This window comes from Sarcophilus harrisii, chromosome 3 (assembly GCF_902635505.1).
Source record: "Sarcophilus harrisii chromosome 3, mSarHar1.11, whole genome shotgun sequence".
NCBI classification, from domain to species: domain Eukaryota; kingdom Metazoa; phylum Chordata; class Mammalia; order Dasyuromorphia; family Dasyuridae; genus Sarcophilus; species Sarcophilus harrisii.
Genome location: NC_045428.1, coordinates 610,252,409 through 610,276,082, shown reverse-complemented (window position 1 = coordinate 610,276,082; position 23,674 = coordinate 610,252,409). Strand labels below are relative to the sequence as shown.

General features: G+C 48.0%; 1 protein-coding gene across 2 annotated transcripts; it reads right to left on the bottom strand.

Annotated features, from left to right (window-relative positions):
* Window positions 1–7,516: 7,516 nt before the first annotated feature.
* LOC100929921 (zinc finger protein 883) lies at window positions 7,517–20,008 on the bottom strand. 2 transcript variants are annotated; one of them, XM_031964124.1, is made up of 5 exons: window positions 19,921–20,008; window positions 18,166–18,253; window positions 17,641–17,767; window positions 16,794–16,892; window positions 7,517–10,582 (listed from the first exon to the last, which is right to left on the bottom strand). In XM_031964124.1, exons 2-5 carry the CDS (start codon window positions 18,214–18,216, stop codon window positions 9,024–9,026), a joined length of 1,836 nt encoding a protein of 611 aa, XP_031819984.1. In that variant the 5' UTR covers window positions 18,217–18,253; window positions 19,921–20,008; the 3' UTR covers window positions 7,517–9,023. The 2 variants fall into 2 exon arrangements, with proteins under 2 accessions (XP_031819984.1, XP_031819983.1); XM_031964123.1 differs by lacking the exon at window positions 19,921–20,008 and adding an exon at window positions 19,657–19,733.
* Between the last annotated feature and the right edge of the window lie 3,666 nt (window positions 20,009–23,674).

Below are 23,674 nucleotides of genomic sequence, written 5' to 3'. Positions count from 1 at the left end.
GTGCCTGACCTTTTCCTTCTGTATCATGAGGTCTAAGATTCAGCTGTCAATTTGCCACAATAAAAATCAGTTCCTCCTTCTTGGTGAAAATCAGTGGTGCAAGATTGGACCCAAAAAGGACACCTTACTTCCTTGATGAAGAAGCGAGGGAAACTTTGAGTATGGAAAACTGCATCTACTGTCAGAGTCAGGTGAGATGTTGGTCAATTTAGCAAAACTGATTTTTTTGGTCATTTTGTTCATTTTTATTCCTTGTAAGAAGGCTTTGAATGTTCTCTGCACAAGACAAAGGAGGGATATAATTGGAAGTGAAATTTTAATCTTTCTATATACAAATGAAAAATAATTACCACAAACAAAATATCACATAGAGGAAGAAAAAGGTAGGACATTGCCTCCATCGTTGAGTCATTTGACCATTCTTGTTGGGTTATCCCAAAGGAAAATGAGATGGAAAAACTATTGTCAGTGCCTTGTAACATATCAAAGGAAAGCAGGTAACTAGAGTCAGAGAGGTGATCATCACTTAGGCTTATTCCATGATTTTTAAATTGCTATGTTGACAGCCTGTGATCATGACATGAAAAACAAATACAACTCACTTAACCTGGTAAGTTTTATTTAGGGACATAAATTAGCCAATGAATCTTTACAGGATTGTGGCTGCTCATGTTTTGTGCCAGTTGTGTTTTCCCCCAAGGGAACACTGTCTGAACCTATCAGGGATTCTACCTTGACAGCCTATGGAATCAAGAAGACCCACTCAGTGCCCATCAGTTGGCAAGCAGGGTCCCAGTGAAACTTTTGTATTTGGCAGCGTTCTCTGCACTTCTCTCTCCTGAGTACAGCATTAAGTTTCTTAGCATTTTGTTTGATGAAATTACCACTTCTCAACTCATGCCTCAGGGACCAAAGAGGGAACCATCTGGACCCTGCCAAGGCTCATGAGCTTATGATATATGATATTGTACATTCAGGGGGCTGCAGGACCCAAGAGAAGGTAATCTTGGAGATAGAAGCTGAAAACAGAAGAGTAAGACTTACAATATTCCCTACAATATGAAGGAAGTGATGATTTTGTCTTGGGCTACTGGAGTCCAGGATGAACTGCACACACCTAGTCCCATGGTGTTATGGAGTTAAGAGTGTGGTACCTTTTCTCCCACTCTCCCAACCCCCACTTGCACTGAAAGGTCACCTCCACAAGGGGTGATTGCTACCTCTACAAACCAGGACTGTAAGCGTAGCCCTGAGGAGTTGGGAGCTACAGCTCATGACTCCAACTGGGATCCTTCTCACCATAATTATCTGTTGATGTCAATCAATAAAATTCAACTGGCTTTTAGAAAATTATTTACTGATAGAACCCAGGCCCTGAAGTCAGGAGGACCCAAGTTCAAATCCAGTCTCAGACACTTAATACTTCCTAGCTGTGTGACACTAGCAAGTTACTTAACCCCAATTGCCTTAGCAAAAAAAAAAAGAAAGAAAATGAAAAAAAAAGAAAATAAAATGATTTACTGAGCTGGTATAATAAAAACAATTCATAGAAAACTTTACCTTCCCCCAAAGCTTGTGAGATGCCCACTCTCCCAAAAGTCAAAGCAGAGGCCAGGGGAAACTTAATGAGTATGTGTAACAAAGGAGGTGAATCACAGCTCCTGAGAGACTTCTTGTGGAGTCCTCAAGAAAGACATCTTCTGTAGCTATAATGGGCTTTTCTTTGTAGATGTTTTAATCCTCCTCTCCTTGTCACTGTCACTGCCACCAGCAGCCAGTTATTTAGTGGCACAGCTAGGAAATCAATAAAAAAATCCAGTTCTTCTGGCTCTCCAAAGTTCAAAGGATCCTCTTCCAGTCAAGGCAAGGGGTGGGGGGGAGAGAACCTAACAACAGCTAGCATTTACAAGGTCTGCAAAGCACTTTACAAATGCCATTTCATTTGATCCTTACAACAACTCTGAAGTGGTTATTATCCCCACATTACAGATGAGAAAACTGAGGCAGATGGAGAGGAAATAATTTGCTGAGATCACCAGCTGGTAAGTGCTCAAGACAAGATTTGAACTTCCGACTCTAAGGCCAGCGCTCCATCCACTCAAGCAGCCAGCTTAGATGGTTAATGAAGCCCATCCTGACCTTTGAATTCTATAAAATATACATTGAAAAATCCCTTTATCAGAATTGTGGAACTGGATGGAGTATGGGGAGACTTTAGGTAGGGAGTCAAGCAGGAGTTCATCACCATAATCTAAGCAAAAGGTGATGGCGACCTGAACTTAAATGGAAGATATATTAGGAGGGAGAAAGAGTTAAATAGAAGAGATGTTGCAGATGTGAAAATGGCAAGATCTGGCATCTGACTGCTATTGACAGTGAAGAGTCTGGGATAATGCCAAGATTATATACCTAGGAGTGTGGAAGAATGGTGATGTCTTTGACAAAAACAGAAAAGTCTGAAGAAGGTTGGATTTGGGTGAAAAAATGAGTTCAGTTGAATTTGAGATGCCTTTGGGATGTTCATTTTGGAAGGACCCCTAGGAAATTGATGAGGTGGACTTGAACTTCATGGGGAGAGACCAAGATTCTAAATGTAGTCACTGGCATAGGGATGACCATTGAACTCATGTAACCTGAGGAAAGTCTTGGGCTCAGTGATATCAAACTGCATTTCAAAGCCCCAAATGTTTTTTTTTTTTTTTTTAAGAATGCTGCCCCAATTTTATATTTATCTGAAATGGATGTGACTACACTGATGGGATCATATCTGGTGGATTCTATTTATGCCTCTCAATGCCAGGACCTATAGAGATAGCCGGTCTCTACTCCTGAGATTCAATGCCATATACAATTTCCTATTGGTCTTTCCATGTCAAAATGAAAAAAACACAGAAAGAGGAAGGTCCCAGGATTTGCATAATACTCACAGTTAAGAGTCATGATGTGGACCTGAGAGGCACAGGCAATAGAAGCAGCAGCTAGAAACAAGGAGAAGGAAAATCTTTTTTTCCTCAATCTTTGATTTCTCATTTGTACTCACTTTACATATCCAATCTGTTGTTAAACCTTGGCATTCCTACTTCCAAAATATTTTCCCCATATATCTCCTTGTATCTCTGTCTCCCAACTCTTCGCATGTGTGGTGGCTGTCCTTCATACCTCCTCACTTCAAACTCCTTCTAGCTGAGAATAATGAAGCTTCTCACTGGCCCTTTGTCAATAAGGAACTACAAACAACAATTTTGACTCCATAAATTCATTAAAAAGTTTCTTTCCTGAAGTTAACCATCTAAATTAACCCATGCACAAAAGGATTTCCATTATAATTTACCTGATGTATGGTCATCTAGCTAGTGTTTGAAGAACTGCACCAAGGGGCAACCCATCCCATCTTTAAACAGCTCATTCTAGTTCTGGACAGTGCCAATTCTCTACTTCCAGCTTTAGTAGCTGTAGTTGCAGGAGAGGTGTGCAGGGGCTGCAGCTGGCTCCTGTTAGCTCCCTGGATAAATGACTATTGAGGCTGGGCTGCAAGCGGCTCTAGTGACCTGGGATTTGCTGCTTTTCAAACTAAGACTCTAGGGCTCTGTATCTTGGAAGTCCCATTTAGGTCTGAAGGGAGATGACTGAGATGGTTTGCCTTGCAAACCTGTTTTTGTCCCTTAATTGGGTATCAGCATTTGTTAAGTGACTAGTATATAGCCAAGCTCTGTACTAAAGGCTAAGAATACAGAGAAGGCAAAAAAAAAAAAATTGTCCCTGCCCTCAATGTCATATTCTAATTGGGGGTACATGTATATAACTATGTTCTTGCCAAGACTGATCAGTCCATCCATCCATCCATCCATCTATCAGATATAATCTCTGAGGAAAGGCAGTAGGGGAGAAGACAGGATTAGGGAACCTGCTGCGGAGGGTGGGATTTGGACTGTTTTAGAGGAAGCCCTGTTGCTGCAGTTTGGCCGGCTTGGTTACCATCAGATAGAGGATTGGTGGGAATAAGTGGGTCCACTCTTCCCGAGAACTGCCCCTCTGGATGCTGGCTTCAGGGCACTGGGTGTTGATCAGGGCAGTACTTCTGTTCCAAGGTTCTTGGGTTCAGAATCCTGGGTTTTGTCCGCTGAGATTGGGGTTGGGTGGAGGTGACCATGGCTTGACTCTGCATACTTCTTATGGGCCAAATGTCTTGAATTCACCTCAGTGCTAGATGTCCTCTTATCATATGTCTCCTTACCTATGTTATCAATTCATGTTTGTTCTGTCTAGTTTCCTAGCCCCACCAGCCTGCCAGGTATAAAGTGGACATCCCATCAGAATCTCTCACTTAACATGTCCAAAGAAAGAATTTTATTTCTCTCTAAACTCAGTCCTCCTCAACACTTCCTTCTAATTGGAGGATCCCAGCATCCCCCCTTCCGCAACCCCCTGGTGAGCCAGCTGATCCCTCTTCAGATCTCCATTCACTCTCCATGTGCACCTGCCTTCTTGGCTTTATCTCCACAATATCTCATACCTCATCCATTCTCTCTATACCAGTGAGGATAACCCTAGGTCAAACCCTCCTATCCCTTTACCTGGACCATTGCACAAGTCCCTGCTCCCAGCATCCTCCCTGTTAACTTTCCCAATGCAACGTCCACATAGGGCACATGGGCTCACCACTGCCTGCTTCAGCATCTTCACTGACTCCTTATTGCATCTAGGCTGAAATGCAAGAAGTCGACATGGAAAGTCCTGCAATCTGCTCCACCCTCTACTTCCAAGCTCACTACTATTCCTTCAGGAACTTTAACAGGCAGACAAATGCCTGTCGGCTTGTTCTGAGGCTTGGTGCTGCTCCAGCAGCTGCTACCCCATCTGGAGTCTCTACTCACAATCTGAGCTTCCCTCAAGCTTCAGCTTAAGTGAACATCTTCTGGGAACCCTTTCCCAAGCCCCCTTTCTCCAAACAATCATAGTTTTACTTATCTAAACGCATATCATTCTCTATGGAAATACTTAAATATATGTATGTATGTATATTAAGACTGATAGAAAGAGAAACTTTTCCCCAAACAGAATATTCAGCAAAAATAAAATCCATAAAAATACACAAAGAAAAAAGAGTGTAAACAAAACAAAACAGGACATCCTTTTAATACTCTAGTTAAAGTTAATGTACACGGTTTTTATTGAGTAAAATGTAAATATCAGTCTAAGTTGCATTTAAGCTACTTAAATTTTTTGTCTAGATAACTGAATTTTTGATTTAGTGATTTTTTTTTTTTTACTAAGTAAAATTTAAGTAGGATTTTTAAAAGGAAACGAATGACCTAAAATTACATTAAATATTTTAAAAATCTTGTCATTCAGGCCTGATTTGAGAAGAGAACACGCATTTATTGAGCACCTACTCTGTGCTAGGTATTGTACAAAGCACTTGACTAATCTGGTCTCTTAAGATCTTCAAGACAAACCTGTGAGGCAGGTGCCATTATCACTCTTATAGGCAAGGAGACTAAAACGTACAGGGGTGATGTTCTTGCTGGGGTCTCACAACTAGAAAGGGTCTGAGGCTGGATTTGAACTCGGTTTTCCTGACTTCAGACCCAGTGCTCTGGCTGTGCCCCAAAGCTGTGTGAGATCAGGTACCAACACTCTTAGTGCACTGTCTACGCAACTAAACTGATGCCTGTTGACTTCTATTACATCTTATAGGAAAATTCAATCTCTCAAAATATCAAGTAATAAGCTAGCTGCTGACTACTTTCACCTTCCTAACTCCCTAGTATTTAACTTAATTTTAAAATGAATTCACTGTCCTTTCCCAATGGTTCCTCCCTCCCACCCAAAGAGACCATCATCCCGTACATCTAAAAACAACCCCCACGTGGGTCATGGCTAACCACATTCGCCTCAAACAAAACTGCACCCTCCATCCCTCAGCCAAGGAAAGGGACTGCTTCACTGTGAGTCCTGCCAAGCTGAACCTGGCGGCTGCCGCTGACCTCCCAAAGCCCTGTGGTCCCTTCCCGCCCCGGCGCAGACAGCTCCCCACGCTTCCCGCAGGCTTCCCGTTTTTTTCCTTCTCATGGAATTCCATCCCATTCCCACACCAGAATCTGGTCGGTCAGTGCCCCGAATGACGGGTACCCCCTTGCTTTGGGTCTTTGTTAGGACAATCTCAACGCTTCTGCCCGCGAGTTTTTGTTTCTTCTCTCATTGACTTTCCCAGAGCGCACATTCAATTCTGCTAACAGCGTGTCCGAGGGCAGGCACAGAGCAGACTTTTCTAGTATAATTCCATATTGTTCTCTAGAATGGAGTGACCACCTCACAGCATGGAGTTGTGGCATGGAAAGTGGTGATCTGCGATTCTACGGCGTTATAAAACACATTTATAGCCTCTGTCTCCAAGACCTGATTCTGTCTCAGTGGGCTGTCTCCCAGAGAGTTTTGGCATTTTGTACTTATCCCGAAGGAGATTTCTTTTACTGCGGCATCCTTCTGAGATTTGTTAAGAATATACCGGTTCTTAAAGGTTTATTTTATACCTTGCTAATTTACTGAAGTTATTATTTCAATTTGTCAATGAGGATCTGGAATTCTTTTAGGAAATCTTTTAGGAAAACCATCATCACCTCCATGAATGAGGGTAATTTTACTCATTCTGGCTATGCTTATTCTGATACCACATCCAGCACTTTGAGAATAACATAATAGTGATAACAATGAATATCCTTGTCTTGATCCTGAACCTACTGGGAAAATATTTCCACTATAAATAATGCTAGCTCTTGGTTTTAGATAGACACTATCCTATTAAGAAAAGATCTATTCATTCCTGCTTTTTCTTTTAGTGTTTTATAAGTAGCAATGGGGGCTGGTTTTCTGTCAAAGGCTTTTGATGTATCTGTAGATCATATCATTTGATTTTTATTGTTTTTGGTATTAACGGAATATATTATAGTAGCCTCTTTGGTTATATTTTATTTAACATTTCTGTATCAATATTCATGAGTGAAACAAGTCACTCATAAAACTGATGGGGATGGAAAATTGAAAAAGAAAGGAAAATCCAACGATTTGTTGTTTATAAGAAACATCTTAAATACCATTGCTTTGGAGTTAAAACGAATAGATATATACAATGTCTTAGCAGAATAAAAAAAAAAACAGAAGTAGCAATCATGATCAAAGATAAAGCAACAATAAAAACATACAATTAAGAGATAATTAGGGAAAGCTTATGGACAGCAATACCACAGATCATGAAACAACGTGAATATTAACTACATATGTCCTTAATACCGTAGCATTTAAAGTCTTAAGAAAAAAAAAAGCTAGCTAAAAACAATCATCATTGAGGACTTAAAGATAGAAACTAAAAAAAAAAAAAAAAAACCAAGGATTTGAATAGAATATTAAAAAATAAGGCATGATAGACCATTGATGACTACTGAATGGGAATCAAAAAGACTATACTTTTTTCAAACTCACAAAAATTCATTACACAATAACAGAAAGAACCCATGAACAAATTTAAAAGGTGGACTTTTATTTAGTATGTAGTCTGTGATTTAGGGTTAATTAATGTGAAAAATCTAAAGAAAGTATCCAGACTTCAACAATATACTGCTAATGAGTAGGTCAAGAACAAAAGATAGAAACCATAATTATATCAAAGAAAATGATGAAAAGCACAATAAAACTTATGAAATGAAGCCAAGGTGGTCCTTAGAGGGGAACAGCTACAAATGCATCTATAGATAAAGATAAGCCTACATCAGTAAGAAAGAGAGAAAACGAGATTAAATAAATTGAGCATGCAACTAAATTGGAAAAACATTCGTCAACCAACAATCTTGAGTGATTGCCTACTAACTGCTAGGCACTAGGGACACAACGATAAGAATGAAACCATCCCTGTCTTCAAGGAGCTTACATTCTGTAGGGGAGACACCATTTATATAAATAAGTATATACAAAATAAATACAGGTTACATGGGAGAGTGAGGGAGCATCAGCAACAGAGGGGACCAGGAAAGGATTCAAGTAGAAATATATCTGGAGCAGTTCTGAAGGAAGCAAAGTCTCCTACAAGGCAGACACAAGGGTGAAGTAGGAACACCTTCTGGGAATGGGGAAAGGCACAAATCCGGGAGGGGAAAAGCTGTGGACAAGAACACAGCCAGCTGGGAGGGGAGTGATGTGCAAGAATGGGAAGACATGTCAGAGAAACTTAGATTTGATCCTGGAGGCAACAGAAAGCCCCTGGGGCTCACTGATTAAGAGTGACTTAGATCTATATTTTTAGGAAAATTACAAACAATACTTGCAGCAATTTTTAAAAGATGAATAAAACAGAAAACATTAGCTAAACTGCACATCACAAAACTTTAAAAACAATCAGGAAGAATTTGCAGCAAATAAAATGCATTTTCAGAAACTAACATATGTAATTGTATAACAAAAATCTGAAAACTAAAGTGAAATTAATATTTATAAAACCAGAAAATACCCAGATGAACAGATCAAGTCATAAAAAATAGAATCTTAGAAGCAGAAACTGAATAAACCATAAACAAACACCCAAGATGGAGGTGGGGAGGAGTGGGACAATGCCAGGTACAGATGAATTCTATCAAATACTTAAAGAACAATTTGACTCCATGTTACATAATTTACAAAAATGAAAATAGAAGCATCTTACCAAATACCTGCTGAGATAAAAATGGTCCTGCGACCCAAATCTTAAGAGCCAAAGCAGAGAGAACAACAGTTCTCTATGAAGTAGAAGCCATATTATTACATCCCCACTGTAAGTTCACCTTATGGAATCTCTGAGGTTTGATGAGAGCTAGTATATCCTATAGTTTTTCCCAAGATCATGACATTTATAAAGCTTTTTATTCATATAAATTAGGTGATGCTTCCTAAGGCTTCACACGAAGCCTTTCCTTAATTCCTTATTTTAATGGAATCTCTGATTCTCATTACTGTGTTCATTTGTACCTTAGAAAGCTACTCCACATTCACCACATTCAAAAGAGTTTCTCTCTGGTGTGAATTATCTGGTGCTGGTTACGGCTTCCCCTTTGGCTGAAAGCTTTCCCACATTGGTTACATTCAAAGGGCTTTTCTCCAGTATGGATTCTCTGGTGTACATTAAGGTTTCCCCTGTGGTTGAAGGTTTTCCCACATTCGTTACACGCAAAGGGTTTCACTCCGGTATGAATTCTCTGATGTGCGTTGAGGTCTCCCCTCTGGCTGAAAGCTTTCCCACACTCACTGCATTCAAAAGTTTTCTCTCCAGTGTGAATGCTCTGATGTCGATTAAGGTTTCTCCTGTGGTTGAAGGCTTTCCCACATTCAGTGCACGCAAAGGGTTTCTCTCCAGTATGACTTCTGTGATGCTGAGTAAGGCATAAGGCATTTCGAAAGGCTTTCCCACAAAGATTACATTCAAAGGGTTTCTCTCCTGTATGGATTCTCTTGTGTTCACTAAGGTTCCCCCTCTGTCTGAAGGCTTTCCCACATTCAGTGCATTTAAATGGTTTCTCTCCAGTATGAATTCTCTTGTGATAAATAAGGTACCCCCTCTGTCTGAAGGCTTTCCCACATTCACTACATTCGAATGGTTTCTCTCCTGTATGGATTCTCTGGTGCTGATTAAGGCTTCCCCGGAGGTTAAAGGCTTTCCCACATTCAGTACATTCAAAGGGTTTTTCTCCAGTATGGATTCTTTGATGGGCATTCAGGTCTCTTCTCTGGGTGAAGGCTTTCCCGCAGTCATTACATTCGAAGGGTTTCTCTCCAGTGTGAATGCTCTGATGTCTATTCAAATTGCCCTTATGGTTGAAGGCTTTCCCACATTCATTGCACTTATAGGGTTTCTTTCCATTGTGCTTCCTCTGATGCTGGGTAAGATGTGATCTTTGGGTGAAGGCTTTCCCACATTCGTTACATTCATGTGGTTTCTCTCCAGTATGAATTCTCTGATGTGCATTCAGGTTTCGCCTCTGGCTAAAAGTATCCCCACATTCGATACACTCAAAAGGTTTCTCTCCGGTGTGAACTCTCTGGTGTTTGTTAAGGTTTCCTCTGTGGCTGAAGGTTTTCCCACATTCTTTACACACATAGGGTTGGTCTCCAGGGCGAATTGTATACAATTCAATAAGATCTGAATGGTAACTGAAGGGCTTCCTGCATTTGTTGTGCTTAGCAAAGTTCTTCCCTAAGGAAGTGACATTATGATTCCTTAGGTCTGAAAACTGTGGGAAGAGCTTACCTTGATTAATTTCTGGAGGAAGTGCTTCTTGCGGTACAAAGAATGAGCCCAGACTGAAACTTTCCCCAAATATTTTACATTCCCGGGCATTCACCTTAGAAGCTTCTCTGTTGGAAACTGTTACTTGTCTGGATTGTTTCTCCCCTGTGTCCTTCTGTTTCTCTACCCTGACATCAAACTCCCAAGCTTCTTCTATCTTGAAATCCCAAGGATCATCCTTTGAGAACTTCTTCTTAGAGGACACCCCTGTACAATCACCCTGATTTGGTGTGGAGTCCTTGGTTTCACACCTAATCTCCAAACTAAGGGAATCTGAAAGAAACAAAAAAGGGTGAATTTCATAGTCTTCTGACCTGGCAAAGGGGGTATCCATTCAAAATATGTCTTAGATTTTTGTGTCCTCCATCAAGGATGATGATGAGAAATGCAGGAAAACAGTTGGGCAAACTTACCTCATATCTCACTTTGGGAAAAGGGAAGCTGGCTAATATAAAGCAGACCAATTACTGGCAAAGCATCAGGGAAAAGACTGCATTTTTAAATTCTAAAACATGCTTATTAAGAGTAAATACAAATAAGGTGCATGACTAAGATTTTGATAGGGTTCGTTTTTCTTGTCTTCTCAATGGCTGAGGGTGGAAAGATGGGAGGGAGAGTTCAGAACTGAAAACAAAATAAATTAGATGTTTCCAACAATGAAAACTCCAAGGAGAAAGAAATCTGAAAGACCTGTTAACTGCATTCTGGTCGATTTCTCTTTTATGTATTAGTTATACCTAATAGGCTCTGGAAGGAATCGTCTAATTCCTAAAAGAGGGCATCTGAACAAGATGAATGAGAAAAATGCAATTTAATGAGAGTTATGAGAGGCCACAGTTTGAAAGGATCGTGGAGATCACCTTCTCCTTTCATTTCATGGATGCAAAAGGAGTACATAAGTGACTTGTTCAAGGTCACACAGGTAGGCCAGGGGTGGAAAATTGCTCTGAACAAGCCACACAATCTGGAAAAGCAGGGAAATTATTTGTCTGCCTTAAACTCTATCGGAAAAGTTTGTGGCTACAACTGGCTAAACCAATCTTGTCTCTGGGTGAGCTAAGTATCAGAAGAATGGAGTTTCTCTCATTTCTTCCACCTAGTTTTCTTAAGTATTGTACAGAACTGCCAATGACATCCCTGGATTTATTTTGTACCTCATTACTTTACTGAGGCTATTACTCCTCCAAATCCATTTCTTCACTGGGATTTTCCAAGAATAGCATGATGTTAATGGGGAAATTTGTTCTTCCCCCTTTGTCAATGACTATGTCTTTAATTTGGCTTTCTTGTCTTACAACTTGTTTGTAACTTGCCTTAAGTAACATTTATAGAACCATATCAACTAACAGTAGGGACAGACAGACACACATACAGGCAGAGACAGAGAGACAGAGAGACAGAGAGAGAGAAAAGAGAGAGAGAGAGAGAGAGAGAGAGAGAGAGAGAGAGAGAGACACTGACTTTGTGTTTTACCTCTATTTTTGTGGGGAATTTCCAGGGTTTTTTGATTGCAAATTTAAGTAATTTTTAATTGTAAATAATGCTAGCTTTGGGGGGCAGTGGACAGAGCCCTAGGCCTGGAGTCAGGGAATAACCAGCCAGTCATGTTCAGCTGTCTGTGACCTCATTGGGGTTTTCTCAGTAAAGCCACCGGAATGCTTTGCCATTTCCTTCTCCAGCTCACTTTACAGATGAGGGACTGAGGTTAAGGGATAATAAGTGTCTGAAGCCAGCTTTGAACTGTGCACCCCCATGCAGATCACTTAACTGCACAAGGAAATGGCAAAACACTCTGGTAGCTTTGCCAAGAAAACCCCCCATCAGGGCACAGAGAGTGAGGCATGACAGAAATGAAGGAACAACAAAAGATGTCTTTGAGATCTTGCAATTTGGAAAATTTTACTTAAACGAATGTTCTATTTTAGCAAAAATTTCTTCTTCCATTTCCTGATATTATAATATCATAATATATACTATATTATATAAACTAACTGGTTTTCCTGTGTATACACTTAATTATGCCAGGTGCTTTCTTAATGCTGGACCATCCTGGCATCCCTACTATAAGCTTCCCTCAATTATCATGAATTATTCCTTAAATGAAGTTACGGATTTGGAGCTCTCCAAATAATTCTGGGAACACTTTATGGAACCAATTAAAAGAATAAGAAAATTCACTTGACAAAACAAAGGGCTCAAATCTCAGGAAAAAGAAAGAAAAAAGTACAAAGAAATGAACCGTACTCATTCCCAGATTTCGAACTCTACAGCCAAATGGGAGTCAAACAAATCATCTGGAACTGACTGGAAAACAGCAAAAAACAAACAAATTTTAAAAAACCAGAACGAGCCCAAAATTCTTGAAGCCCAAAATAAAATGTCTGACTGGAAGAGCCCTTATTTCATAAGAACTCCTGGGAACAATAGCACACAGACTTGTCCCAAGAATCTGCCCCGGTGATGGAGAGCCAGGGGATCCCGGGGGAGGAGAGGGCCTCCTCCTGGGGGTGGAGACGTTAAGGAGACTCCTGGGAGAGGTCCCAGATCCTTCACAGACCTGGTTTTGCAAAGGCAGAGAGCATGGAGTGGAGAGGAGAGCCTGGTGCCCTCCCTGCCCCCAACAGCGGGGGTCTAGCACACAATACAAGCACTTTGCCAATACAAGCTCCTTTGCTGGGAGCCCAGATCTCCCCAGCACAACGCCCACCCTCTGCCCTTTTCCGGCTACCGACCCATTGCATCTTCCCTGTTCAGCTACTCCCAGCTGGGGCTGAGCCAGACGACTCTGGAGGAGAAGCAGGTGATCAGCCCGGAGTTCCCTCAGGTCCCGGGCGGCATTGCCTCCCTGGCTACACCGGCCCTTCCACAATAAAGCGAAACGGGTCCCTGGGAGCACATCCCACAGGCTCAGCCCTCTCCTTCTACACACTCTCCCTGCAGACCTCTTGGACTCCTATGAGTCAGAAGCCTCCCAGAGTTAGCCCTCCAGGCCTCCTCTCTGCCCCACGCACCCTCGGGCACTCACAGCCAATCCCGATCTAGTGCCCACCAAGGCTCCCACCATCCTGTCCACAGCCTTGGTGCCTTCCCCCCCCAGCCTGCGCCCCCTCATAACCAGCCAGCAGCTGAGCTGACTCTCTCTCGGCCCTTGGCCCCTCACCGGACCCACAGCTGCAGGACCTAACTCTGTCTGCCTAATTACAATTATCTCCTGGTTGTCCTGCGACCTCTCCCAGCAAAGCTCTTCCTGAAGCAGGGTGGGCAGTCTATGGCCACCTGGGATGGCCTGGGCAGACAGGAAGCCCCTGTGCTTAACCCCTACCCACCGGTCACCCCCCTCACACACTCCCTCGGGGCTTGGGCTGACTCCTAGCCAAGCCAAATTCAAGAACCCAAACCTCCCACAGGAGCCTGATCCGGATGCCCTCGGCTGGTGCTGCCAGGGCCTCCAGTGCTGGGCAGGAAGACCTGAGTTCCAGTCCAGCCTCATACATTTTCCAGCTCCGCCCGGTGGGTCACTTCTCAGTCTGCCTCAGCTTCCCCAACTGTAAAATGGGGGCCAGCTGTGGCAAGGACAACCCGAAGGGCTCTAGAAACTGGCATCCTAAGGGGGATGCTAATTATCGTCCTGGCTCCTAAGTGCCCTAGGGCTTCTGGGGGGGGGGGGGGTCTCCAAGAAGTCAGGGCTGCTTCCAGCTTGTCTCTGGATGTCCAGGATCTCTGCCAGCCCCTAAGAAAGCAGAGGCTCCAGGGCCATCCCTCTAGCAGTTCCAGGGACGATTCGGGTCCCCTGGAGCCGCCTACATGGCCACAATTCTTTCCTACACTTGTCCACTCCCCCACGACGAGAGCTGAACTTTCCAAAAGGCAAACCCCAGTGGGAAAGGTGAGGAGAAAAATGGAGGAAGTAAGCCGGCCCATTTTTCTGCCTGTGCCTATGGCGGAAAGGTTCCCATGCTTGGGGACCCAGCGGCAAAACTTCATGGTGATGACTGGAAAGCCTGCAGCGATGGCAGCCCCGAGAGCCGGGTTGGAAGGGTGGGAGTCCCCCGCACCGAGGAAATCACCCGGGGGCCCCACAATGGGAGGACCTGCTCACCCGGCCCGAAGAAATGCTACTCCTGGTTCTTCCATGTGACCCCCCCAACATTAATCTCCCCTTTCCATGGAACTAAGATTAAATAATCAGAAATAATGCCCCAAAGGGGAAGAGAGGTGGGGGACGATGGCCAGGAGAAGGGTGGCTCAGGGAGGTCTGGGGGGGGGGGGGGGCAGAAGGGAAGGAGACAGGAAGACAATTAGAGTGTGGGCAGGACAGGGGCCTATACCAAAGAAAAGGCCCAGAGGGAATGGGGTCACGGGTGCATTGGCAAGAAGGACCCCTCCCGAGCCCTGCGGAGGACCCGAGAATGCACGAGGGTCCTGGACAGTGGAACTGATGGAAAATCCATCTCCGTCAACACGGACATTTCTAAGACTCTTTAAAAGCCACCACACAAGCGACCTTGTCTATGGTGGGGAGGGAGGGGGAGAAGGGGAGCAGGGAACTGCTTTTCCTCTGTCCATTTAAAGGGTTTTATTTGTTTCTTTTAAAACTGGAGGAAATGTGGCCAAAGAAAGTCTGTGACAAGAGCGGACATTAGGCTTTTTGGTGAAGATGATCAAACTGGCCATTGCAATTGCGCAGAGTTGAAAAGCTTGGGCGAAAAGTACAGCAAGACCTCCGGGAAAGCAGGGCAGGGCTTGGGGGGAAACGTGGGAAACTTCTCTGAGCAGGGCGAGCCCACTGACATTGGCTGGCACTATTACTGCTCTTGGTACTTTTGTTATTGTTATTATTATTATGGCACAAATACAGGAAACCAAAAGCCAAAGGCTCTGAGGTTAAAGGATACAAGCAGAGTTCTCAAAAGTATGATCCCTCAGCTCAAAAACAGGCCAAAAAGCTCCAAGATTCGCCCCGAAGTCACCCAAAAGGGGGGAGGGGATGGGAACGTGCGCTGGCGTGGGTCTGACTCCTGGGCTCCACAATTTGGGATTAGCCAGAGGCTGGCCTGGCCCCTCTGTGGAGACCCTCCCTCCCTTCCTTGAGCTCCCATGAGCTCCGCTAGAGACCAACCGCTTCAAGCTGGGAGCCCTCAGACTCCTGAACCCCCCCCAAATCTCTCTCCTCTTCTGAAGTGTCCTTGAAGAGAGAGCCCCAAAACTCTAAAAAATCCTTAAAGGAGAAAATCTTCAACTCTGCCTCAGCCAGGGGACTCCACCCCAAGCACAGTTTGTTATCTGGGTGGGGTCGGCTCAGTCCCAAAACCCATTGAATTCAATTCAGATTCTAACCCTAGCTGAAACCCAGCCAGGAGCCAACCTGGGACCCACCCACAAGCCCCCTACAGCTGGTAGTCAAAGCTCCTATTATAAAAGAGCCAAACTAAAACCCTCTCTTTGCAGAGTCCAACCATGCCAGCTCCATGCTTAGCCCTATGCCTGCCCCCTGCCTGGCACCCCACGGACTCTCTGCCCACTGGAATAGTGTTTCCAGTGCCCCTTCTCTTGACCCTCACCTACTTCCTTACTTCCAACCCCCCATAAGTCTCTTTTATCAATCTGGGTTTATGGGTCTGTGAATTCCTTTACAGAGAACTGCTTGCGCCGCCAGAAGGGAATCCCAGAACTCCCCACCCTTGCGCTGCCACTGGACTCCATTTACACCTTATTTAACTCCCTGACCAGCAGAAGCCCTAATTTCATTTGGGTCCCCAAATCTAAACCTCATCATCATCATCCTGACGCTTGGCAAGGGCACTGCCAAAGTCCTAGTCCCAGAGGCCCCCTCCTGCTCCCCCCTCCCCGCCATTTCTGCCTCCCTGGCTCTCTCCCCAGGACTCCGTCCCCCACTCCCAGAGGCCCCACGCCCTCAGTCCCCCAGGTGAAGGGCACAGCGGGCAGCTCCACAAGGGCGCCACATTTCCAGCAGCAGCAACACGGATGCCCGGCAATCAAGGGACTGCAGAAGAAAAGGTGCACGTGAGATAAAGGGAATATTCCTGGAGGAGCATGAGGCCATCTGAGAGCCCGCCTGAGAGCCCGCCTGTGAGCCCCAATGGCAACGTCACCCACAGCCACCGAGCCCGAGCGGCTGTGATGCCTGGTCAGGGGGCGGGGTGCAGACAGTCCGTCAGAAGGGCTGTCACGTTACCACGTCCCCCTCGGTTACAGAGGAAGGCTCCTGGGGGTGGCGAGGGGGAGCGACTCCAAGTGACCGGGAAAACAAAGGCTTTGATCTCTTTCCGATAAAGAGTAATGACGCCATTGACGTTGTTATTCAGCAACCGCTAACGGGATTTCATGAATGGAATTACTGTGCGTCAAAAATGAAAAAGAATCGCTCCTCGGGCTGGTCTCTGGGGGAGCCCCCAGTTTCCCGTCAGCCTCCAGCCCCGGGACGCCACCCGCCAAGGCTCCGGGTCTCAGGCAGCTCACTCACCTGGGAAGAGGTCTCCAGGGAATTTCCCCTCGAGCGGCCACGGCGCGCCTCCCCTCTCCAAATGAGAAAGCACGTCTGGTTTGGAAGCGGGAAGCCCGGCTGATGGGATAGAAATGGAGGGACGGTGATGGCCCCCCTGCAGCCCCGGGTGCGAGCTCGGCTCCGAAGGATCCTACCCGCCCTCCTCCCTCCTCCCGCAGTCCCCATGTTCCTCCCAAGCACTGATCACAGAAGGCCCATTGAGGAGAGGCTCTTGCGGGGTCACGGGAGCAATAACCTCCCTCTCTCCAGACGCTTTCACCTCCCGGGGTCTCTGGCCTTTCCCCATTTGTTCTGGACCCGCTTCTCTCTTTGCCCAGCCCCACCTGCTCCTCATCCTACATCTAGGTACGAACACCGGGTCTGGGTGGGGGAGGGGCCCTAGCTCCCCAAGCCCCCCTCGACACAGCACCCCAGGGAGGGAAGCTGAGCCAGGCCAGCCCATCCAGAGTCAGGGGCGGGACCGGGCTGCTGCTCCATCCTCAGGGCAGGACAAGGGGACTTGACCCCGGGGCAGGCGCCGGTGATCTGGGCTCCTGGGAAGTGGCCCAAGTCACTCGGTCTGTCCTGAGGAGCCCTGCCCACCCGGGGCACAGGCAGACGGGTCGGAACCTCCTCTCCACAGGCAGTAAGGTCGTGGCCAGAGCCAGTTTCCACTGGACAAAGGCCGGAAGCAAGCCCTGGCCCAGAAGGGGCGGCAGCTCTCCCAGCAGACAAGGGGGAGGCTGAGAGCGCGGGGAAGCCCAGAGCCCAGGGACGGGCCCCAGCCGGGGAGCCTTCGGGCCTGGGCCGGCCTCAGCCCACTTACCCAGGAAGACGAGGTTCTCATAGTTCTCCAGCATCACGTCCCAGTAGAGATCCCTCTGGGAAGCGTCCAGCTCCCGCCACTCCTCCTGCGTGAAGTTCACGGCCACGTCCTTGAACGTCACAGATTCCTGAAATGGGACATTGCAGGATGGGAAGGCAAGGGGTGGGTCTCCCGGGAAGCAAGCGTGCTCGTCCCCCCACCCCCCCTGCTTTCCCCATGCTGAATGGGAACTGACCGGCCGGCCACCCCCCTCCTTCCGTCACCGGGGCCAGCGTTTGAGGAACCCGTCAAGGGACCCAAGGACAGCACGTGCTGGGCTGAGACCTCGAGCCAGCTTCCGGCTGATTCGCTGCGGAGCACCCGGGCCGCCCCCGACGGCAGCAGGGGAGTGCAGTGCACGGCGTCAGTCAGGAGGACCGGACCCTCACTGGCTGGGGGACGCTGGGCACGGCAGGTGCACCCAGCATGAGGGATGATGGGAGGGAAGGCCGGGACGGAGCAGACAAGGGGGCAGGACCAACTCACCTGCAGCCGGGGCCCAAGGCCCCCCGAAGGCCTTCTCTGCTCCTCCTCCATGCTGGGCTCAGGGAGGGGCAGCCCGGGGCAGAAACGCCTGCGGGAGGGGAGAGGGCTCAGGAGGAGCGGGCTGTGCAAGCCCCCAGCTCCCCCCCAGGCAGAAATAGACACACACAGAGATTCAGGGACGTACAGAGAGAGATACAAGGACACAGAGACATGCGGACACACACACAGCCACCCTCGGAGACTGACTCTGGCCCCCTCCCGGGGAGGCCAGGAGAGCCAGCCCACTCAGGCTCAAAGAGCAGGCCCGGGATCTGTGCTGAGGACCCCAGGATACAGCTCCAGCCTGAGGAAGAGGGAACCCCAGGAGTGGGCGGCGTCTTTCCCCTCCGTGCTGGGGTCAGGGGTCACGGTCTGCCCCGTTCCCGGTGCCTGCCTCAGTTTCCTCAAGTACAAAATGGAAATAGCAACAGCGGACACCTCCCAAGGTTGTGGGAGGGCCCCTGGGATCTCATTTGTAAAGAGCTTTGCCCAGGGCTGGGCACACAGTAGGCACTTTCCCCGGTTGACAGGCCCAACCAGCAGGAGACACATCAGACAGAGAAGTGAGGGGGCGCCCCCCAGGACACCGTGGGGGCCCCCGCGGGCACGAGGAGGTTCCACCACTTGGTAACCGCTCCAAGAACGTTGACTGCGCCCGCGCACGTGCTAACCCAGCCATGGATGGCCTAGCCTCAGTCTGAGGGGCCCCGGGCCTGGGGGCCCCGGGCAGCAGCTCCTGCGGCCACAGAGCGGGAGGGGCAGGCCCGAGGTCACCGAGCTCTAGGGGAAGTGGCCCCTTCCCTCCCTCCCCTTTCCCTCCCCCCTAACCCCTCCCTCCTAACCCCTCCCCTCTAGCCCCTCCCCTCTAACCCCTCCCCTCGGGGCCCACGGGACCGGCGGCTTGGGCTTTGCAGTGCAGCGGGTTCGGGTTTGAGTTTTTGACAAATGGGGGGGGGGGGGGGCCTCAGAAACGGGGCTGGGAAGCGGGGCGCATGCTGGGGGGGTGGGGGCGGCTGTGGGGATGGGTCACTGCCCCCGGGCCCAGAGCTCTCCCACGCAGGCCCCCACACCCCCCCCCTCGCCTCCTGGGGAAGGGGAACCTCCGCCCTCGGGCCCCCACAGCCGGCTGAGGGGCTCGGGCTCCTGGGGCCGCCGCGGGCGGATACATTGTTTCCAGCGCACAAGCAGGGGGCGGCGGCTGGGGGGGGGGCCAGGGAGACCCGCTCCGTCAGCGGGAAAGGGGGGACAGAAGGGGCGGGGCCGCGGCGCCTGCAGGGGAGCGCACGTGCCCCCAGGGCCCCAGGGGCCGGCTCCGGACACGCCCTGCGCCAGGGGGCGGGGCGGGGGCGCCCACCCTGGGATCTCCCCTGGCCCCCCGCGCACGCGGAGCGGCCACCGGGCTTCCCTGCGGGGGCTACGCCGGCCCCCCCCGCCCAGCCTCAGCGTCCTCACCTGCGAAATGGGCAGTGAAGACCAGCCGAGCCTAAAAGCCTCTTCCGCCTCCGAGGCTTTGATCCTGACACCCCCCCCCCCCCCCCCCCCCCCCCCCCCCCCCCCCCCCCCCCCCCCCCCCCCCCCCCCCCCCCCCCCCCCCCCCCCCCCCCCCACGCCCCTTCGCCCCCACGTGATCTCCCCCAATCTGGACTACGGCTCCCTGCGGGGCCCGGATTCCGCCCCGCCCCCGCGCCCGCCCTCTCCCAGACCGCCCTCGCTCACCTGGTCTTGGCCTCCGGCGAACAAAGGGCCTCGGTTACGGAGCAGAGTCTAAGCGCCCAGCTCAATCTGAGAACTACAATTCCCAGAATCCACGTCAGGCACGCGGGAGGAGGAGTCGCTCCAAACGCAGGCGCACGTGAGCCTGAAGCCCGAGGCCTTTTGGGAAGTGGAGCCCAAGGTGAGCACTGCGCATGCGTACGTATCAAGGTACGAATCCTGACAAAGTCCCGCACAAGTTCAGCTCTTCCCTCTACCCTTGCCTCCTACCAGCGGACTCAATTTCCCAGAAGCCTCTGCAGTCTCTTGCGGCTGTTTCTGATTGTCGTTGGCCAAGTCAATATTCACAAATCCAACCTGTGTAAAATGGTGGGCGGGGCCGGCCCGCGCTTATTTATTTTTTTTATGCAAATCATAGTGCGCGGGATGTAGTCTCTCCGCAGAGACCTTCGGGCTGGGCGCGCGTCATTTTTAAACCTTTCCTGCCTGGAGGCCGGCAATCTCCGGGGCTTCGGGGGTTCTGGCCAAGGAACGTGGAGCCAGCGTGACTGGCTTGAGTCCCCAGTTATCTGGGTTACTGAGGTGAGCTGTACGAGGACTGACTGTGCGTTAACACTGAAGGGCTTGACATACCAACAATCCTTTGCAGTGACTAAGAGCGCACCCGGCGGGAGTTCAGTCACCCTCAGGCTGATTTAGCTCACGCCAGTCTTGAGCCATTTGCTGGTTAAGCTCAGGGGCCTCTCCCCTGTTGGTTGTGGGGCCCCGGGGGACATCCCCCCCCTGTTGGTTACGTGGCTCTGGGGGACATCTCCCCCTTGTTGGTTACCGGGCTCCGGGGGACATCTCCCCCTGTTGGTTGTGGGGCCCCAGGGGACATCTCCCCCTGTTGGTTGTGGGGCCCCGGGGGACATCCCCCCCCCTGTTGGTTACGTGGCTCTGGGGGACATCTCCCCCCTGTTTGTTGTGGGGCTCCGGGGGACATCTCCCCCTGTTGGTTACGGGGCTCCGGGGGACACCCCCCTGTTGGTTGTGGGGCTCCAGGGGACATCTCCCCCTGTTGGTTGTGGGGCCCCGGGGGACATCCCCCCCCGTTGGTTACGGAGCTCCGGGGGGCATCTCCCGCTGTTGGTTACGGGGCTCCGGGGGACATCCCCCCCTGTTGGTTACGGAGCTCCGGGGGACACCCCCTGTTGGTTATGGGGCTCCAGGGGACACCCCCCTGTTTGTTATGGGGCTCCAGGGGACACCCCCCTGTTGGTTATGGGGCTCGGGGGGACATCTCCCCCTGTTGGTTACGGGGCTCCGGGGGACATCCCCCCTGTTGGTTATGGGGCTCCGGGGGACATCTCCCCCTGTTGGTTGTGGGGCTCCAGAGGACACCCCCCTGTTGGTTACCGGGCTCCGGGGGACATCCCCTTACTTTATTGTCGCACTCTCTGGATGGCTTCTCACCAAGGATGTCTTCTGTTTCATGTACCAAAAAGCCAGGACTCTGACAACTGGAATTCCTCCCTCCCTTTTTCCTGGATCTCCCCTTCCCCACCTCAGGCTTGGAGCTCTCTGCTCTGTTTCTCCCCGAGACCAGCCTAATCCCCATCCTTTCCCTTGTCCTCTACCCACTTTATCTGAAAAGTATCTATGCCATCCCATCCGATGGGCTGGGTTGTTTCAGCATTAATCTGACTGCTCCCATGCATGTGTTATTTTCCTGCTGTAGCAAAGAAAATCCTGAACTCCAAATAAAGAACAACTTTAGGATAAGTGAAGCTGTTTAAACTAATGATATGTTCCTGAAGGAACGGATGTGAAAACTAAAAATGCATTCACACACTTTACAGAAACCAGAATATAGCCTTTTATCCCTGACCCCACCATTGGAAACCCCTCTCCCATCTCCCCATTGGCTTTCCTGCTCCTCCTAACGTGTACGCCCCTTAACGTGTCCCCCTCTGCTACATACATTGAACGACCATTAAAATGAGCCTTAGATCCTCTTGGGGAGAAGTTAATATTTATGAAGCAATTAAGACTTCATACCTGACCTTTGTTCTGCTTTTAGCTTTCTTTTCTTTTTAAACTACACAACTAGTTCTATTCAGTTTTACCTAGTTTCAAATAGTTTCAGGAGCTCCCCTCTCCCCCTTCCTCTGGGCTACTCTGGGTTCCAGATTTCTGTTTTCTTCCGCTATGGGAAAATAATTGTTTATTGTTTCTCACATTGCCTAATAAAAACTTTAATTTCACAGACATTTTCTTCCTCTGGTTTTCTTCCTCTTTAGGGAAAAGGGGATTTGGATCTTATATGGCTGATTCTCAGATATCTTCTCCCTTTGACTGAGAGAAAGATTTAGATTCCTTAAAGAGCAAACCTCAATTTACATGGTGTTAGGGGGGGGGGGGACCTTTTCTTGTGTTTATCAGAAATAATTGCACTGTTTTATCAAAAGTTTTTCTGTATCTGTTGATACAATGCTATAACTTTGTTGTTATTAATATGGTCTAGTAGGTTTATAATTTTTTAAATATTAAATCCATCCTCAATTTCTGGTATAAATCCTCCTTAGTCATAGTGTATAATCTTTATGATACATTACATAATCTCTTAGCTAATGTAGGATTTAAAATTTTTCCATCATTGCTCATCATGGATATTGGTCTATAGTTTTCTTTTTCTGTTTTGACTCTCCCTGGTTTAGGCATTAAAACTATATTTGTTAGAATCATGAAATGAATTTGTTAGAATTCAGTCTTAAAACAAGAATAGAAAAAATTCCCAAAGAGTTACTCTAATAAGCTCCTGAGTCCATAATCCATGTGCATCCCATGCTTTTTTAGGTGATTAGTATCCACTATAAAAGATGACACTATTAGTTCTCCTTCAAGTCCGGGAACCTTTCCCACATGCCTAGAATTAGGAAATACTCCCCAGAACCTCATGGGATATTTCACCAAAGCAGACCAGCTCACTCCTTTCATAGTGACCATTAAGTCCCTCCAGAAATTATCCCCTCTCATCCACCTCTTCTGCCTCTATGTGGTGCATTTAGGGTTAGGGTTAAGGTTAGTCTGCTTTTACTTCTTCAACATTCCTCGAACTTCTCCACTGAATTGTTCTTAAGAGCTGTAATCATTGAATAATGTGCTAGAATAAAATTTGAAGCTGATCCTTAAGGATCATTAGTCACCAATCTACATTAATTAGCCTGTGATGATAGGGTCAGTTATTAAGTAATTGTCCAGAGATAAAACAAAAATGTCTTCTATGCAACTAGTTGGATAGATACTCACTAATGGAAGTGTTGGAAACATACTTGCACTGAAATTCAGCTCTCAATGACAGTTTATTACAGAGAAGTCCAGAAGTAGGCTCTTCCCTTCTTTAAGAAGAAGGAACACTGGATACAGAAGCAAGACAGGCTTTATGCTGTTACTTTGTCACAGTTCCCTCCCTTCAGAGAATGGATTAGTCCGTTCTCTTCCAGGTTACAGTCTTTCTGATACTTCCATTGTACGTTTCCCCTAAATATGTATAAGCACGTCCCCCCTCCCTCATCATGCATCCCATGGTAAGTTAATGAGGCTCCAATTTTATTTGGGGTATATCAGATAACATGCAATGAGCCTATTAAGCCAATTTCTAGGCTACACCCCTTTATCAGAATTTTGTAGCTCAGATAATTTCTCTTTCTCAAAACTCATTGGTCAGTGGTACTAATTATCTTACTTTACTTTGAGGCTTGCAACATCCGTGGAA

Bases quoted from the DNA above. Each gene is read 5' to 3' on its own strand.
- LOC100929921 (XM_031964124.1), bottom strand. From the start codon at position 18,216: ATGGAGGAGGAGCAGAGAAGGCCTTCGGGGGGCCTTGGGCCCCGGCTG. The intron at 17,768-18,165 runs GTGAGTTGGTCC...GTCCCATTTCAG, and splicing joins GCCTTGGGCCCCGGCTGCAG to GAATCTGTGACGTTCAAGGA. The intron at 16,893-17,640 runs GTAAGTGGGCTG...CTATCCCATCAG, and splicing joins TGAGAACCTCGTCTTCCTGG to CCGGGCTTCCCGCTTCCAAA.